Consider the following 17,764-nt stretch of genomic DNA (forward strand, 5'->3'; position numbering starts at 1 on the left):
GCATTCACGTTGTATGCGCTACCGGGACGCGCGCGCATCAGACGTTATTCGGAATAAGAGCGCGTTGCGCGAACATAAAAAAAGAATATATATATATATATATATATATATATATATATATATATATATATATATATATATATATATATATATATATATATATATATATATATAACCATACACAGACACTCCATTTTACACGAAGGAATACCTACTCTTTAGTTAGAATTAATAGTTGCCTTAGTTTATTCTTAGTTGCTGCCTCCATTACTGTGCAAGGCGAGCACGCTTCTTGCACCGCATGCGTTTGTCGCATTTCTACAGGACCAGTCATAGCTTCAAAACCTGGACCCTAAGGACACTTAGGCGGGTAAATATTAGAGAAAGAACAACAAAACCACTCTTGGTTTCAAGGCGAGACAGCGATTGCTTTCTCGGCTTTCGCATCACTTCATTCCTTCTTGATATATGTCTTTCTCATTTCATGTTTCTTCAGAAGACGTGCAAACCATGCCAGTACTGACCCTTGCAGCTGTCAGGACTTCGCCCAATTCTGTTACAACGTCGTTATCTCCGTTTACGCAGTACAAAAGCCTAAAAATGAGTTGGTGTCAGTGCGTTGATCGCGCGCACGACAGTCAAGCGAGACGACGGGGAGAAACGGGCGTGAGATTGCAAGCAAAGCCGGGATAAAAAATTATGGCAGCTTCGTACTGGCGGTGCCAAGCCTGAAGGAAGAGCGGAGCTGGACGGCCTTCCCTGCTTCTCTTTAGTTTTCTCTCTCTTTCTTCTCCTATTTCTTTCTCTTTCTATCTGTTTCTTGCATCTCTTTTTTGTATCTGTTTCTTTCTATGTATTTCTTTTCCCCTCTCTCTCTATCGCTTCCGCCTTCTATCTTTCTGTCTGTTTCTCTTTATTTCCCTTTCTGTCTTGCTCTCTGGTTTCCCTAGCTCTTTTCCTTTGTCTGTTTCTTTCTCTCTCGGTCTGTCTTTCGCTGTATTTCTGTCTTTTTATGTCTTTATTCCGTTTATTTCTCTCTCTGTTTTGTCTTTCTCTTCCTTTCTATCTCTGTCTTTGTCTCGTTGTCTTTCAGGTGTTTCACGTGCTCCACTTCGTCCAGCAGAGTTTTCGTTCAACGCTGGCACCTGCTGTACTGGTTACTGGGTCTGGGACTTGCCCAATTCATGTGGCGCATACCCCCCTTGAGGACAGTTTTTTTTCTTTTCGCGTTGGACATATTACGGCCGGCTTAAAGAGCTCCGCTGTTAAAAAGACCTAGTGTACCGACGACGTCCCGTCGAGTACCTTGTTTGCGTCAGGACGAACTGCGAAAAGACAGGAAAAGGCTGTAGAGGAGAACGCGATAGTTTCTACATGATTTTCAGTTATGGTTTTGGGGCTCTTGACGCGCACACAAGGCGCTAGTGTAATATAAACATTTTTGGAAGAGATCTGGCTGGATTAAAGGGTTCTAGGTGTCGAACTGGTACCAGCGACAGTTGAATATGGTCTCGAGAGGGATCTCCAAACGTCGGGACTTGTAGCTTAAAACTCTGGCTGGTGCCTGTTCCGCATCTAGAATAAGACACAATATATTGCAGTTTCTTCATCTGCAGTAATTTTTTTGTATATCTGGTTTATCACGATGTGATTTTCTTGTCCAAGTGCTACAACTTTATTTATCAAAATACCTAGCCTAACGTCACTACAGATGTCGAAAACCCCAAAAGAGAGAGACCTGGAATAAGTGCTCTCGCACGTCACGTATACACAGGACATTACCGCAACATGGCGAAAACAAGAAATTACAAATCGCTTCTTTTATTATTTAATTCATGAACGAACATTGTTTCAGATGCTGATGCATTTCAACGACTCTGCAAATGTATAGCTCCGTCTAACCGTATACGTTAAAAGTAACAATGCTATACAAATCTTGGCTATGATGCGAAATGTGATAGATGGCTTCTTGATGTCCTAGAATACATACGTTTTATTTAACTTGACCCAACTTATCACCATCGTTACAAAACATTTGCCTAAGCTCTAAACGTTAGTGTGCATGCGTCTGTGTGTTTTCTTTCACATATACGCGTTTCATTCGTCCACAAATTACACATCCTATCTGCGGATCAGGATTGTGGCTACATAATCTTGAAGGTGTAATTATCACGATCAGTCGTTTGCTTAAACATTCACCAATTCATTTATTTGTTGTTTAATCTTTGTTCCTAATCCGAAGGAAATCCGGGAAGACATAGCTTGGTGCCGTCTCCGCGTGGCTCATAGCACAATATTTTCGTTCCCTTCTGTCTTGCTTCTCGGAGACGTCGCACGGTGGCGTTCATTCAGGAGCACATAGATGCGTATCCCTTGCATACGCATATGCGAGGTGCGCCCACTTGGTCCGGCGAATACTTGCATATGCCGTTGAAACAGCCACGCGCGTTGCACATGTCGTTGCAGACGTTTGAAGTGCACGGCAGCCTGTAGCTGATCTCGATCTCTGCATAGAAACGCGTTGGGTTACAAGAGAAGGTAAAGGGTGTTGGCATTTTAGAGAAAGTATTGCTACTTGTTCTGCCCCTGGACATTAAAAAAATGGTGGTTGATCCCTTCGTCATAGGAATCGGTATAACACGAAAGTGAAACGTGTCTTCACAGAAGTAGTTGATTCTTTAATGTACATTGATATATGGGAGCTATGTCTATCAGTGTTCAGCAGCTATAGCACCGTTTGATATGGATGCACCCACGTTGAAGTTGAGTGGCACATCTCAATCCCAACGACTAACGTCCATGATCATGATTAAACTTTTGTGGTAGCTGAAGTAGTAGTTAACATACACATTTACCAGGCCCGTAGCCAGGAATTGTTTTCGGGGGGGCCCACTGGCTGAAAACCTTGAGTATTTGAGAAAAACGCCTATTTTCATGATTTATTTTCGATAAAACACCATTTGTCATCAAAATTTCGGGGGGAGGGGGGGGGGGGCTAGCTACGGGCCTGACATTTACACAGCATATGGTGGATCCCGCGTGAAGCCGGCATCAAAAAGCACACAAACACTGCTATTCGATATTCATTCATTCAAAGCGTCGTTGTTTGAGGAGAGAATCGCCAAGGCGTGTGATCTCAATAATAGGGTAGCCTAAACCTGTGCTCATGCATACACTGCCACGTTGCGCTTGAGGAACGAGGGAGGCAGGGGTTCGTGGCTTGAGCCGTGAACGCGGGAAGGGGTTCTGCTTCCCGCTGGTGCGTCTCTCGTTGTACCAAAGCACTCACTTGAGCGACATTCGCGCGTCAACGTCGTTGCCTTTGTGTTTCGCTTACTGCAGCAGCGTTATTAGTCAGTGCTATCGCATGAACTAGCCCTCGGCACCCCCACCCACCCCCAAAGCTTATTTCCATTGTCTACGAGACATAACCGACATCGTGAGCCGTATTTTCTAACAAGGTAATTTGCTAAAACTAATATGTTTCAGTTTTCATGTTTGTCCACTCAACATATCAAGGTAGAACCGTCTAACTGAACATCGCGAATTATGTGTAAGTTCTTCTTGTGACAAACCTTGTATTAGTGCTACTGTTGCATACTCCTTTCCTAATAATCCTTTCCCATTGTTATCTTCCGTGTTTTGTACTTATTAGGATATTGCCTCTGGTGCCTGTTGTGCTTAGGCCAAGTTTTATTGCACTGTATTTATTTAATAATAATAATAATAATAATAATAATAATAATAATAATAATAATAATAATAATAATAATAATAATAATAATAATAATATAATAATAATAATAATAATAATAATAATAATAATAATAATAATAACAACAACAACAAGAACAACAACAACAACAAAAAGAATAAACGGACTGCAACGACAAGCAGTCCTCTCTTTCATTTCATTTCATGCGTGCAAATTCTATAATTTCATCGAGCCACATAACTTTCTGGCGTACTCGGCCGCGTTTCCCATTCTTTCGTACCCAATCCCGTCGCTCTGGCTGTCCCCTATTTATTTCTCCTACGCATTAAGTGGCTTGTCCAGCTCCGCGTTTTCTTCTTTTTTTTTCTCTTATCCTCGTCTAGAATATAGGCTAACTCTGTTTGCTCTTCGATTCGCTTTGCCGCCTTCCTGTCTCCTAATGCTGTACCTTTCATTTCCCGTTCCATAGCGAGGACTGAAAGTCGACCTAATAAATAACCGCAAGTGCGAAGAGGGAACTATAGTCGAAGAGAGACGCACTCTTTATGATTTATAAGAGAAGTAGTTTCCTGTTGTCCTTTATTCCTTTTTTATTTTATTATCGCATGAATTAGCCACTGGTAGTCTCATTTATTTGTTTCGCAGGTGCTTCGGTGGCTTATTTGCCAATAGCGCGTTATTTAACAAACCGCAAAAGATAATCTTTTACAAGCTTGTCCATAGTGTTTAGCGCATTTTTGAGGCATTTCAGTTCGTCTTTTTATTACAGCTTAACTCGGCAGGCGCGTGCCGAACGAGGCAGTCTAAATAAAATATCTAAATGCAATATTTGGTTTAACGTTTCAAAGGCAACTCGTGTGGATACGGGATTCGCTGGGACGATACTGCTCTGGTATAAATTCCAGCATATGCGATTCCTCTACCCTCACCAAAAGCACTGTAGACGCTTGTTTTACCTATTACTTTCACCGAGATCTGGCTACCGCTTAGGCGGAATCGAACCGGCGACCTCCCAATGAGTAGCCGAACATAATACGGCTAGCACAGATCGTCGTAGAGACTCGTGTAAGAATCGCACCCCCAACTTCGCAGCCGAAAAATTCGGGAAAAAATAATTCCAACTAAGAGCGAAAATCAACAAGATAATCTATCTAGCGATGTTTCACACTCGGCGAATTTCAAATAATTGTTACCAGCTTTAAAGTAGCAGGAACCTCTGACGCCACACGGAATATTACTTAATGCACGAATCTGATGGCGAACAAAGCGTAACCAGCAGTGGTCAAGATAGCAAAGACGAGTGATCAATTGAACGGCGTACGTGACTTGATAGATTCGTTATGAAAAGGATAGTATTCGCTTTTAAAGTGCTGTGAAAATTACGTAGGATTATGCGGAATTTCATATTCGTATTCGGAAAAGTTAGACCATATACGACCCGCTCTTCTGTAAGAGTCTTGCCTTTCCGAAATTGCGAAAAAAAAAAATGTGCGGCCCTCACGCCATTCTATGCGGTACATCTGCAATGTTGGGGCCATCTGCATGGCGTACCACTAACGGCAGGGGGGGGGGGTGTTAGGGAGGGTGCGATCCCCTGACGCGGTTGCTGAAATCCACTTACAGTGCAATGCAAGAACGGAACTGGCGGAACATATTACGCATCTCTCCTCTACAGGCTGGGCATTTTCGGGAAGTCCCAGAATGTATTATATTTATGGTTATTACAACAGACGACGTACATATAGCGCGTATAACAGCTTACCTTTCCGTCGAAATGGGTCTGGAACTTCACCATGGACTGTGGAACAAAATATTGAGAGATAACGATTTCTTCGCTGATGTACATATTAGCGAAACCAACAAATATTCAGATCTCCTCCGTATGGACAGCTTATATAAAAACGAAACGAAACAAAATACGCAACCGGATATCAAGCGTAACGAGATTTTAGGATATCATCACGTTAGTAAGGCATTACATCCCAATTCGGTCACATAAACTGAAAGCTAAAAACAATATTATTGACAGTGCTCTAGGAGCGTTCAGTGAAAACTAAACACGTATCAACAAACCTTCTGGTATGTTTGCACTTATATAGTATCACTCCGTACCTGCACAAAAAAGTGAACGCTTGTCTGTTACCCAGATCTTTATTCGAGAGATAAATGTAAGGCGTGCGATGCGAGGGCAACACTGGGACACATTATGTGGGGATGCGCGACCTTAGACGACAAAGCACGCAGAAACTGCGAGGAGGCAGTCTCGAACCGCAAGGCGCGCTGGGAGGACGCTCTGCTCAGCTCCTCATTATAAGACCAACTGCGGGCCGTTCAGCGCGCCGAGGAAGCCGCCCGAGCCCAAGGGCTCGCGGCCGATGCCTAGGCCGGGACTGAGGCCCGGCCCGACCCAACTTCGCTGGACATTACAAATAAGGTTGTTTCAGTCAGTCATTCCGTGGTAACATTAAACCTGCCACGGTGGTCTAGTCGTTATGGCACTCGACTGCTGACTCGAAGGTCGCGGGATCGAATCCCCGCCGCGGCGGCAGCATTTTCGATGGAGGCGAAAATGTTTGAGGCCCGTGTACTTAGATTTAGGTGCACGTTAAAGAACCCCAGGTGGTCGAAATTTCCGGAGCCCTCCACTACGGAGTCTCTCATAATCATATCGTGGTTTTGGGACGTTAAAGCCCAGACGTTATTATTATTATTAGTGGTAACATCAACGTGGTTTACCTTTGTACCTTTATGAGCACGTGCAAGGGAGCTACAAAGAACCGCTATTCTCCTGGTATTACTAGTGAATTTGGATAGCTTTTTCACACGAGTCATCTGCTGCTCCTGAGCTCCTCGATATTGTAAAGAACCCCGATATGCGTATACTAGGAATATCGAAATATTTTGTACATCAACACCTTGTAACATCCCCTTCCAAAGCTCATGCAAATGCACATCACTGTATTGCACATGTGTAGAAAACTCCACATCCACTTTAGATATATCGAGCGCTGCTCCCCTTTATTGGAAATAAGCGTCGGAAATAAGATATAGTGATTACAATAATCACACCTGTGAAATGGTGTGTTTTGAGCATATTCTGTCGAACAAGGCATTGAAATGAAAGGGATTGAACGCCACAGAGGCTAAAACGAGTGGAAGCTTGTTTTAACGCATGGATTACCCGTGCAGCAAGGGTCTTATTCGCACTCAAAACGACAAATTTAATTCAGGAAGCTTCACTGCAGCACAGAAGTGTCATGCGAAGCACATTTGCAGCAAAAGTTACCGGCGTGCAGTCACGCGTATCACCGGGTGCTTGTTTTCCCCACATCGTATTACCGATATATCCAATTACTTTATGCTTCCATACCGATTCTATGCGTCAGGCCTAGTTGTGTATCAGACAGAAACATGACAACCCAGGCATGTGTACAAGCTACCCTCGTGGAGACGGTGAATTTCATTTGCCTCCAGGTAGCCTTTAACGAATGCTAGCGTGCACCTCGATCAAAAGAGCTCTGCGGCCGACCTGAAATTCAATCAGACCTGGCGTGACCTTTCAGAACATTGTGACTTGTTGTCATGTTGTCGCGCGCAAACGTACCGTCCGCGACAGCCGCTGTGTGGTGACGTTAAAGCGGTACGTTGCCTATTTCATTCGCTGTAGCTAAGGTTTTTCTCGTTAGAAAGCTTCCAGCAAACTCATTAGTTTGAATTTAAAGAAAAGAACCAACATCAAGCGTCGTACGTACACACGAAGAACATTCATGAAAGGTCCTGCGCGTTTTTGGGACGGGCAAAAGGTTCCACCTAGCGTCGTGGATCAAATCAATTATTGCGTTAACTTCACTCGCTTTCTTTAGAAACTGCGACTCTGGATCGCGTGATCAGGCAAATGAAAGCCGCACGTGCAATATTCTAAATTCATTCCTTTTCTATTCTATCTTTGGCACGCAATAGGGTCGTGTTCATGTTCCTTAAGCCTTATGTAACTTTTAAGCTTCCTTGATGCCTTCTTGCTGCTAACTTGGTATCTCTGACTTAAAGGTCAAAGCGATAGAAACAAGCCTGTTTCCCAATTAATCCATAGTTCCTCATTTCGTAAGGACAGAAACGTTTCAGCGTTCGTTATGTTCGTTTCTTTGTGTCAAACGTATATCGATAGCTTGCACGGGACGTCATGGACGTTCAACATGGCTTCAACATGGCGGCATAGATGACGTCTAGGCATCCCAATCACGCGGCGATTGACCTGCTTCGGTGTGACAACGACGTCGCTGGAACGTTACTGTGCCTTTGTGCATGTATAACGAAGGAACCAGCGTACGATGTACCGATAACGCTAAGTGACCTCACAAAGTTAGCGTCCCACCATGTTGGTGCTCAGACGTGGCTGTTTCAGTGACGTCAGTATGCTATACCCTATATAGACCACGGCTACTTCGCAGAAGGTTCAACCTGAAGCGTTCATTTTGTTTAAAGTAGAAAGGTCATAATTGCATTCATCATCGTCTCGCTGAGTTAGTTGCAATTTTCGTTGGACTGAGCCGCGATCATGCTTAGCGCAATCGAAAAACTAGGACTCACCGTAGTGGACAATGCTAGTAGCAGCAGCAGATAAAATGAACAGCGTTAATAACATTTGGCGAATCCCGGCGCAGGATAAGCGTTATCAGAAAGGTGCGACGGGAAAAAAAAATGCCCAGACCGTTGCGATAATGGCGGAGGTGGTTTGCACGGCCGTTCGTTCTCGAATCCCCGCGTTAAGGTATGACCCCCCCCCCCGCGCCCTTTTTGCAACCGCGCATCGCCCGCCACAGGACGACGCCTCCATTGTGTTGCAAAACACCTGGCGTTTCGTATCTTGTATAGGGACGGCGCAATTTTCGCAAACGGGCCTTTATATGGCTGAGCGGTTTCGAAAGCGTTCGTTCATCTGCAGGTGCTGAGTTTGCCCGCTAAAAGGGCATCCTGCGCTCCACCCTTCTGTGGGGCCCTGCAGGCCAAACAAACTTCGAGAGCACGTTCTTTTCATGTGTTTGTTTCTCGAAAAGGAAGAGCTTGTAAAAGCTGTTTTCCGGCGCGAATTAATTTGCGGCGAGCGCGAGTGGAGGTAGCAAACACACTGTTTGAAAAACTGCAGGGTCCACCGCAGCTGCGAGTGCCTTTAGCCCCGCGCGTGGAAATAGAGTGTAGTTCACCTAGTCACTTATCATAGCCCCCTAACTTTCTCTTATCTTTGTTTATCTTTGGTGCCGCCGGCGCTTTCAGTTTGCCAAGCCGTGCGTAGTGCCATTACTATGTGCCAGCCTTAAGTGCCGTTGGCCGCAGCTCTCGTCTTCCCATTTTTCACGCCAAACTTGTGGGTGAATTAAACTGCAATAATTTATCGCACTGCGCTAGATATATGTACACTGTGTTCTTATTTTATACTAGCATCTACTCATGTGAACACTGGACTCAACTTCTTATATTTTAATCTATAGACTACATGCTGTGCGGTGCCCACTCTGCCTCTGCGCTCTTATCCTAAGGGCGGTGGTCGTATAAGGTAGTTTTCACTGCTTGCTTTAACTTTTCCTTATTTTAACACCTTTTTCCGGGGCTAACTATTTTGTATGGATAACTCATGTTCTGTACTTCTTGTGTTCATACCCTTTGCAAGCATATATTCGGTAGGGCACTGTTCACATCCAAATTACGTTCTCTAGTTATTCCCTACCGTACGCATTGCTCCTCTATGGAATGAGGTCCCGAGACGCTTGTGCACAACACAAAACAGACCACAGAACGTAGATAGTGATGAAGGGATAACCATAACTCTAACTTTATTAGTTGAAGAAAAGAATGTCTACTGGCGTGCCTGTTTGGTGTTGTTCTTTGGTTGCGCAAAGCGAAGTGGCGGAAGTGCGCTCCGATTGGCTGACGTCTCTTCGATCGAGTACCTGTGCTGAATAAGCGTCTGGTTTCTGGAAGGTCGCAATTCCTTGAATAACTTTCGCCTGAAAGGCAACATCGGCACAGTCTGCATTCACGGAGCTAAAGCCACATGTTTATCGTCTGTCCCTACCAAGAAACTTTTATAGTTCGCCTGCAATGCATTTTGGTCTATAGTCAATATAATTATAAGATATGTGTAGTCATGAGTTGGCTGCAGTGTTCTGGCTTTGTTCTTGCGCAGGGCACTTCGAAGAACTAAAAAAGGAAAACAGAAGATCTTATTAAACATTATTTGCCATGTTTTTCGCATTGTTTCTTCAATATTACCCTCAGCGCCGTCAGGAAATTGTAACGTCGGCATAGAGGACAGGCCCTACGCTTTTACTTGCTTATATGCTACATACTTTCGCTTGCAAAAGAACCTTTTTTTAGAGGTTAAACGAATGGAATTGTAGACGAAGTAAATATATGACAAAACCGTAACTAACTCGTAGGAAGAAAAAAGAAAAGAACGTTTCAACGTTGAATGCTCTAACAGTCGGCCGAAAACATAATCATGTAACGGTACGTTTTAGCTTGTACTCTATACTGCTGCTTGCAGAGCACGCTCTTCTGAAAACGCGAGGTAACGCGTGCGACTGGGATGCAAATATGTTGCTGTTGAAATATGTGACGTTGAGGATAAACGAATGCGTCACAAGAGCGACCGAAGTTGTGCAAGCGTGTCTGGAGCAAATGTACACAGAATATGCGAGCGTTCGTTCATCAAGTAAAACACACCGCGGTAACCAAACACACCCTGTCTAGTCCAAGAAGCTTAACTCTGTAGCCTCTTTGGTCGAGTTCGCCAAGCCGCGGTCACGTACTCATTACATGGAGAGCAATGTTCGCTTGCGAACCCTGTCTATGTTACGTCATACTACCTCCTATAGCTTACTTCTATCATCGATAATAACGATACCATTTAGTCTTCGCGGCGCCTCTGAAATCAACAGGCATCAATGCAACCTTCTGGATAACTGTTTTGTGCGGTGTGTGGGTGTCTGGAACTGTATTTGCTGTTTGTCTGTTGCGTTGCGAGTTTTTTTTTCAAGAAAGCTCATTTTCAAAAATTAAAATAAAGAAAAACACCGGTCTCAATTTTGAGGAAAGTTTTTTCTTATCGAAAAGCGCTTATGTCAGTCAAAACACGGTTTGAATGTTATATGTTCTCATTTGCTTGTTCGTAAGATATAACGGGCCAAAATGTCCTAGGCTGCGTGCGCTCACTTCAGTGCCTTTTCTGGTTGTTATCAGCTTGCATGTGCATAAATCTACAGTTTTAATTGCTGCAGCAAAACTTTGTTCTGGCGGCTTGTCTTCAGGAAAAGTGTATTCTCAGATTTTATTTGTGTCTAGCGTGTGCGGGGGTAGGATGCTTCCGCCCTCTGAAGGGCTGACGCGTACACAGTTTGCAGTCTACAACCTCGCCTACAATCATCAGAAGAAAGATGGGCGATCCTATTCAAGATATCGGTCGCTTCTTCTTCCTGAAAAAATACCTGGTCTACCTCATCGCGGTTCTCATAGCTGTAAATAGGTTCTTTTCTTGAGGCACGCAAAGCAGTGCTAGCAGACCTCGTAGGTGTCGTGGATATCCTCAGCCTATGCCAGTAGCTTCCGCAGGTAGGCAACAAGAAAAACGGCAACGAAAAACGTTTACGCAACGGAAATGTTCTTGTCAGCAATCTTCTTTTTGTGAACGCGTAAGTAATCGGCACATAATTACTCGGACTTAGTCATGAGCCGCACACACCGCGTGCAGTGAAGAGCTAGACCAAGTCGAAACGTTTATACTGAATAGTGCCGCGCTTATTCTCTCACTTGTGCGCTGCTGACATGAATGAGTTTCCAGAATTCTTCGCGGTTTTACGTTTTGTGACCAAGGATATCTAAAGGCTTCGTACTGTAATCGTTAACGCGTGGGCCACACTCATTGTCGAAATTAACGATAATGTCTTTCTCGCGCCTTCTCGACTTCTGCTGTTCTTGACGTGAAAATCCACTTGCTAGGTGCCGATAAAACGTAACAAATTGGGCAGTTTCGGCCGTGTGTGACTTAATAATGGCGCACCACACGTTTTCTTGTTGCTGAAACGCAGCGTTAGAGACCGAGGTGATACAGGACGACGTTATCAGCGACGCCGAAAACATGTAATAGCGGGAAGCGAAATAAACGGCTCAGGAAACGGCTGAGATATTTTTTACAGATACTGTTTAGGCGCAGTGTGCGTAGAATGATGAAGATGGTTAGAGTATTCCACGCACGTAATGGAAGGGAAGCAGGCAGTGAGAAAGCACGTCCATAACAGCGCGCCTGCTGATTGCGGCATTTAGCTACGGATTTAGCTGGCCTGCCGCTGTATAAAGATGTTTTGTTTTGCGTGCTAGGCGAGTTTTGGAAAAAGTCACCTCAAACATGTGCTCGCGGTGTCTGGCATGCTCCTGATTAGCAATAATGGAGCGGTAAGTTGAGGTTGTACGCTGCAAACTGTGTACGCTTACGGTTTCACGTCGGATGACCAAGGCTGCCTAAAAGCTTCGTTCTGTGATAATTAACGTGTGGGCCGCACTCGTTGTCGAAGGATAATGTCCGTCTGGCGCCACCAGTGACCTTCAGAGGGCAGCAGCAGCCCACTCCCGCAGACGCTAGACACAAATAAAATCTGAAAATACATTTTTCTTGAACACAAGTCACCAGAGCGAAATTTTTCTGCAGCGCGAGGGGCGCTGGAAAGTGTTGTTCCACGCGTCTTTTCTCTACGGACGCGATCCACCAGAACCCAGCCACATGCGTCTTCCTGTAAATTGGTAAGCGATAGAGAGTACTGTGCACTCAACTATGGCAGAGCCTTAAGCCTTCCCGTATCAGTGGAGAAAGTATCGAAAACTGTGTGCTTAGGACAAATACGTGTTCGATTTAGAGCGCTACATACTCCTCCACGGGAGTTCGTGAAGCCGTCCCAAAAACAGAACCTTAATTCCATATGGACAAATGACCACACGTGTCGGTACAACAAAATGATATCAAGTGTGCGATTACTTTTTTAAAGCACCACATAAGGGGAAGCTGTAACTCACCGGTTGCCCTCGTGCAGTAAAGTTGTTTGTGCTGTACATTTAAATTTAATGAGGCTGAAACGTTATTGAATTAAAGAGAACTGGATATCTCTTACGGATATATCGATTCTTTAGAGATAATAATTCATTGCGCGATTCTTTATGCTATTCACTGTTGAAAACGAGGAGTGAAAATGATAATGTAGTAGACGTTGGACAAACGCGAAGATCAAGCGTTATTTGAATGTAGCGGCCAGCTGGTGCTTGATCGTCGTGATGAATCAAAGTTATGGATCAGTAAGTACTCGCTTTCTCTAAAGCCCACTTGTGCCGTCTTCGTTCTCATCTTTTACAGACGCCCGCCGCCGTCGCGGACGACGTTAGCGGGCGACGCTGAGAAAGCGCAAGGCTGCCGGGGACGAGGTTATCGCGTCAGGTGCCGCCATCTGTGGCGCCCGCCAAGCACTACAAAGGTCGATGCGGGAACGGCATGGTGGCGGTATGGTCGCACAGCATGGACAAGCGGTAAGGCGCCAGCGTTTGAAAATAAAACTCTCTTCGACGATAGACGCGCAGCGATCCAGGATAACGGATGCTAGTACGCCTTGGCTGCGGCGTCGTCTATTATGACCCATTCACTGCCCACCCAAAGCAGTGCATAGTCACAAACATAGGTCGGCAAAAAATGTGGAGCTCACTCAGACTCACTCACGAAACATATCTTACCCTTAGAGCTCACTCAGACTCAGACTCACCAAACTTTTCCTCATCCGGACTCACTCGGACTCAGACTCACTATAATTTTTCTCAACCGGACTCACTCGGACTCAGACTCACCAAAATATAATTCACTCGAACTCACTCAGACTCAGACTCACGGCTCGATCTGAGTCTGAGTGAGTCTGAGTGAGTCGACTCATGAGTCCGCTAACCTATAATTAGCCTTTTTCTACCATAATGTCAATGCTCTTTAACGCCAATATTTCGCATAATCGGTGCGCTACTTAGCACCTTTTGATCTCGTACCTTCAAATACGAGTTATCCGACTTTGTAGTTCAATAAGGACCGTTTTATTCAAAGAGATGACTCACACGAGATATTTTTATCAGTAACTTCCCATGAAGAAGTTTGCGGGGGGAGGCCAAGGCACCTCCTCCCCCTCTCCCTCCTCATCTCACGCCTCTGATCAATAAATAATGAGCTGACGTATGAACGGTAGCGCGTTGACGTATGCGGGACTACACGGGAGTATAAATGTGAGCCGACATAAGGCTGATAGTAATGCTGAAGTTGAGTAGACAGGACCATAGGTCGGCAAGAAATGTGGAGCTCACTCAGGCTCACTCATGCAATATATTTTGCCTTAGGGCTCACTCGGACTCAGACTCACCAAAATTTTCCTCAACCGGACTCACTCGGACTCAGACTCACCAAAATTTTTCCCAACCGAACTCACTCGGACTCAGACTCACAAAAACTTTACTCACCCGGACTCACTCAGACTCAGACTCACGTCTCGATATGAGTCTGAGTGAGTCTGAGTGAGTCGACTCATGAGTGAGTTTGCCGACCTATGGTCACAAAGCTAATCGTATCGATAAAATAAATCAAACTTTTTTCGTGCCGTCACAAATTAATGCACGTTGACATTCGGCCACTCATAATGCGCAGAGGAAACTTCCTAAGGATTTGATTTTTACTTAAGGACATGTCGAGCTTTTTCTGACTTCCTTTTCAAAAATTCGTGAGCTGAGCAAAATTGCAACTATACCTGACTAGGCTCTCTACGTTGTTTTCTCCTCATGTGTAAATTTACAAGCAAATTGTTCCCGAGGGCATTTCAGACCCGACAAAATTTCGCAGATTCTGCAGCCTTTCAATATCGCAGCCCAACATCGACCTAAATTGTTACGGCGAGTGTCCTCCAGGGGCGTATCGAAGGGGGGGCGTGGCGGGGTTCAAACCCCCTCTCTCCCGAAGTTTTTCAATTGTGCATGTGTATATATACATGCACATATATAAACGCATGCATGAACGTACATAAAGTATTGTTGAACCCCCCCCCCCCCCCCGAAAAAAATTTCTGGCTACGCCACTGGTCCTCTCACCTAACTATTTTATATCCTCAATTTCTTTTATACACGTACACCTCGGATGAATCTTCAGAACACACTTTTAATGTCGTGTAAACATATTGCATTCCAAACCAAGCGCCTCTAATCTCCTGCAAACGTAGCTGGGTCATTCCACGCCAACTGTTCCAGTCTTGGCGCTCGACCGTCTGCCATTTGAATGAAAAAAGTGGTGGAATATCTATCCAAAGCAAGAAGTCTCCCGCCAAAATATTTTTGCTGAAAAAATTTTTTCAGTGCCGCAATCCGCTTGTGAAGTTTTTCGGAAAGCTCAAAACATTGGTTTGTAAAACGCGTTTTCAAAAAACCTCTTCTTTCTAAATTAGGCTAGGACAGAATTTTCCCTGACGAACGATCGTAGGCTTTTCACTTAAAATATGTTTCACGAATGTTTACGCCTTCGTGGGTTTTTTTATGCGGCCTAAATATGGACAATATGGCCCATGTTGGCGATTTTTTCGTTGAAAGGCGAAATTCAGTGAAATGTATTATTTTGTATTAACTGATCGCCAGGAAGTTTTACTGTCGCCAAAAAAATAGTTTGAGACGTATATGGCGTGAAGTGGTCTGAACAGCTGGTGACAAATTTGAAAAAAAAAAATTTCATTTTCGCACATGTTTATTCGTAAATTTAACATTGAGTTCGTCCTAGTAAAATTATGCTAAATTGCGCATTTACTAGCAACATAAGTTGTCTACTGACTGAGAAAGTTTTATCAAATTGCTTTTTGTTTTGAGCAAGAAAAATATTTTTGAAGTTGTGTTCTGCCGGTGTCGGTTCTTGCTCGTGTTTTGTCTTCGCAGGAACGCGTTACCCGTCCAGCGGTAAGTACAGCCTACGTGGACACGAGGTTCGTCACGGAACAGCTAAACAACATAATCATCTTTGACCGTGCTTATTTGAATATTTTACTATCGAGTATTGGCCCGAGTCAACGAGAAATGCGAACCCCGCTAGAGCGAATTTAACCACATGAAGCTGTCCATTGAAGGCGGGCACAGTGTGCTTACGCGACAGCGGGAAGTGACAGCGATGCGTGCAACACCCCGATGCCTGCGCAAGGATTTAAAAGTCGGAAAAGAAACAGATTAGTTGCTTTAACACAGCGAATAAGTCGCACTTGTGACCCAACAGAGTCGTATATATATATATATATATATATAAGTGATTAGTATATTTACAAGTGAATCGTATGTAAGTGATGATGTTTGACCGGTGACAGTGAATTAGTGCGGAAGTGCAACATGTGTTTCATATTACACCAACAGACATTTTTCTTAATCGTAGTGTTCTTCCCACATTTAAACGTTTGCGCAGGCAACGGGGTGTTGCACGCATCGGTGTCACTTCCCGCTGTTGCGTAAGCACACTATGCAGGCCTTCAACGGACAGCTGCATGTGGTTAAATTCGTTCTAGCGGTGTTCGCATTTCTCGTTGACTCAGGCCAATACTCGCTAGTAAAGTATTCAAATAAGCATGGTCGAAGATGATTATGTTTTCTAGCTGTTCCGTGGCGAATACCTCGTGCCCACGTAGGTTGTACTTACCGCTGGACAGGTTCCTGCGAAGATATAACACGAGCAAGAACAGACACCGGGAGAACACGACTTCAAAAATATTTTTCTTGCTTAAGGGACTGCTGCTCGCTACCGGTACACTTCCACAGCATGTGCTCCAGCGTCGCTCTGGCTCCGGGCGCTTTACACGCGTCGGATGTATAAATGTCTGGGTAGCAGAGGTGAAGGATCACCGGATTCGGGTACGTGTGCGTCTGCAGTTGTCTCCAGGCAACCTGCTGTTTCTTGTTTAGTTTGGCGTGCGGTGGTGGATATTTGCATCTGTTCAGTCTGTAGTGTTGTGTGATGTCTCTGAAAGTGGTCATGCGATCCCCCCACGTGCATTCCCACGTCGCTGTCGAAGTGTGCGAGACATCGGGACTGTCAGCAGGCGTCGCAGCTTGGCGTGTAAGTCCTCGAGCCGCGGCGTGGGCACTCGCGTTGCCCGCAAGCGGAGGGTCCGTGTGGGCGGGGGTCCATATGAGGAAACTGTCGTTCTTGCGGTAAATGTTGACTTGGTAAATTTGGAGAATGCGCAATGACGCCGGACATGTTTAATAAAGTTTTAACAAGAAGTAGTTCGATAAAAATATCTCAGTCCGTAGACAGCTAATGTTGCTAGTAAATGCGCTATTTAGCATAATTTTAATAGGACCACTTCAATGTTTAATTTACGACTAAACATGTGCGAAAATGAACTTTTTTGCGCTCTGTCGCCAGCTGTACACACCGCTTCACGCCATATACGTCTCAAACTATTTTTTGGCTACAGTAAAACTTCCTGGCGATCAGTTAGTACAAAATATTACATTTCACTTAATGTCGCCTTTCCATGAAAAGATCCCCAGTGTGGGCCATATTGGTCCATATTTAAGGCCGCATAAAAAACCACGAAATATTAAACATTCGTGAAACTTATTTTAAGGGAAAAGCCTACTATCGTTCTGTAGGGAAAATATTGTCCTAACCTAATTTAGACAGAAGAGATTTTTTGAAAACATGTTTTACGAACCATAGGTTCGAGCTTTCCGAAAAACTTCACATGTGGTTTGCGGCACTGAAAAAAAATTTTCCCAAAAAATATTTTGGCGCAAGACTTTTTGCTTTGGATAGGTAGTCCTCGGTTTTTTTCATTCAAATCACAGATGGTCGAGCACCAAGGCTGGGACAGTTGGTATGGAATGACCCAGCTGTCATTTTGCAGACATTTTTATGGGGTCACCTCAACGTCTAACATTCTTAAGAGGTCTCGCTAACTCCACAAACTCCGAGACTACCGGCTGAATTCTTGCAAGTACCTCCGGGACAGTGGCGTAGCC

The 17,764-nt window shown here is 44.5% G+C and overlaps 1 protein-coding gene and 1 long non-coding RNA gene across 2 annotated transcripts in view; one reads left to right on the forward strand and one right to left on the reverse strand.

Moving 5' to 3' along the window:
* Nucleotides 1-2,184: 2,184 nt before the first annotated feature.
* LOC119386998 (uncharacterized) overlaps nt 2,185-17,764 on the reverse strand; it is a 77,560-nt gene continuing 61,980 nt past the window's right edge. Inside the window, exons 2-3 of the long non-coding RNA XR_005182421.1 lie at nt 5,478-5,513; nt 2,185-2,506 (exon numbers count right to left, since the gene is read on the reverse strand). This is a non-coding gene — a long non-coding RNA (uncharacterized LOC119386998). The remainder of the gene's footprint in view (nt 2,507-5,477; nt 5,514-17,764) is intronic.
* The window catches only part of LOC119386996 (rap guanine nucleotide exchange factor 4), a 387,003-nt gene continuing 382,369 nt past the window's right edge, over nt 13,131-17,764 (forward strand). Inside the window, exon 1 of the mRNA XM_037654296.2 lies at nt 13,131-13,279. Coding sequence (XP_037510224.1) covers nt 13,245-13,279 — 35 coding nt within the window. The 5' untranslated portion in view covers nt 13,131-13,244. The remainder of the gene's footprint in view (nt 13,280-17,764) is intronic.

Source organism: Rhipicephalus sanguineus, chromosome 3 (assembly GCF_013339695.2).
Source record: "Rhipicephalus sanguineus isolate Rsan-2018 chromosome 3, BIME_Rsan_1.4, whole genome shotgun sequence".
Lineage (NCBI taxonomy): Eukaryota > Metazoa > Arthropoda > Arachnida > Ixodida > Ixodidae > Rhipicephalus > Rhipicephalus sanguineus.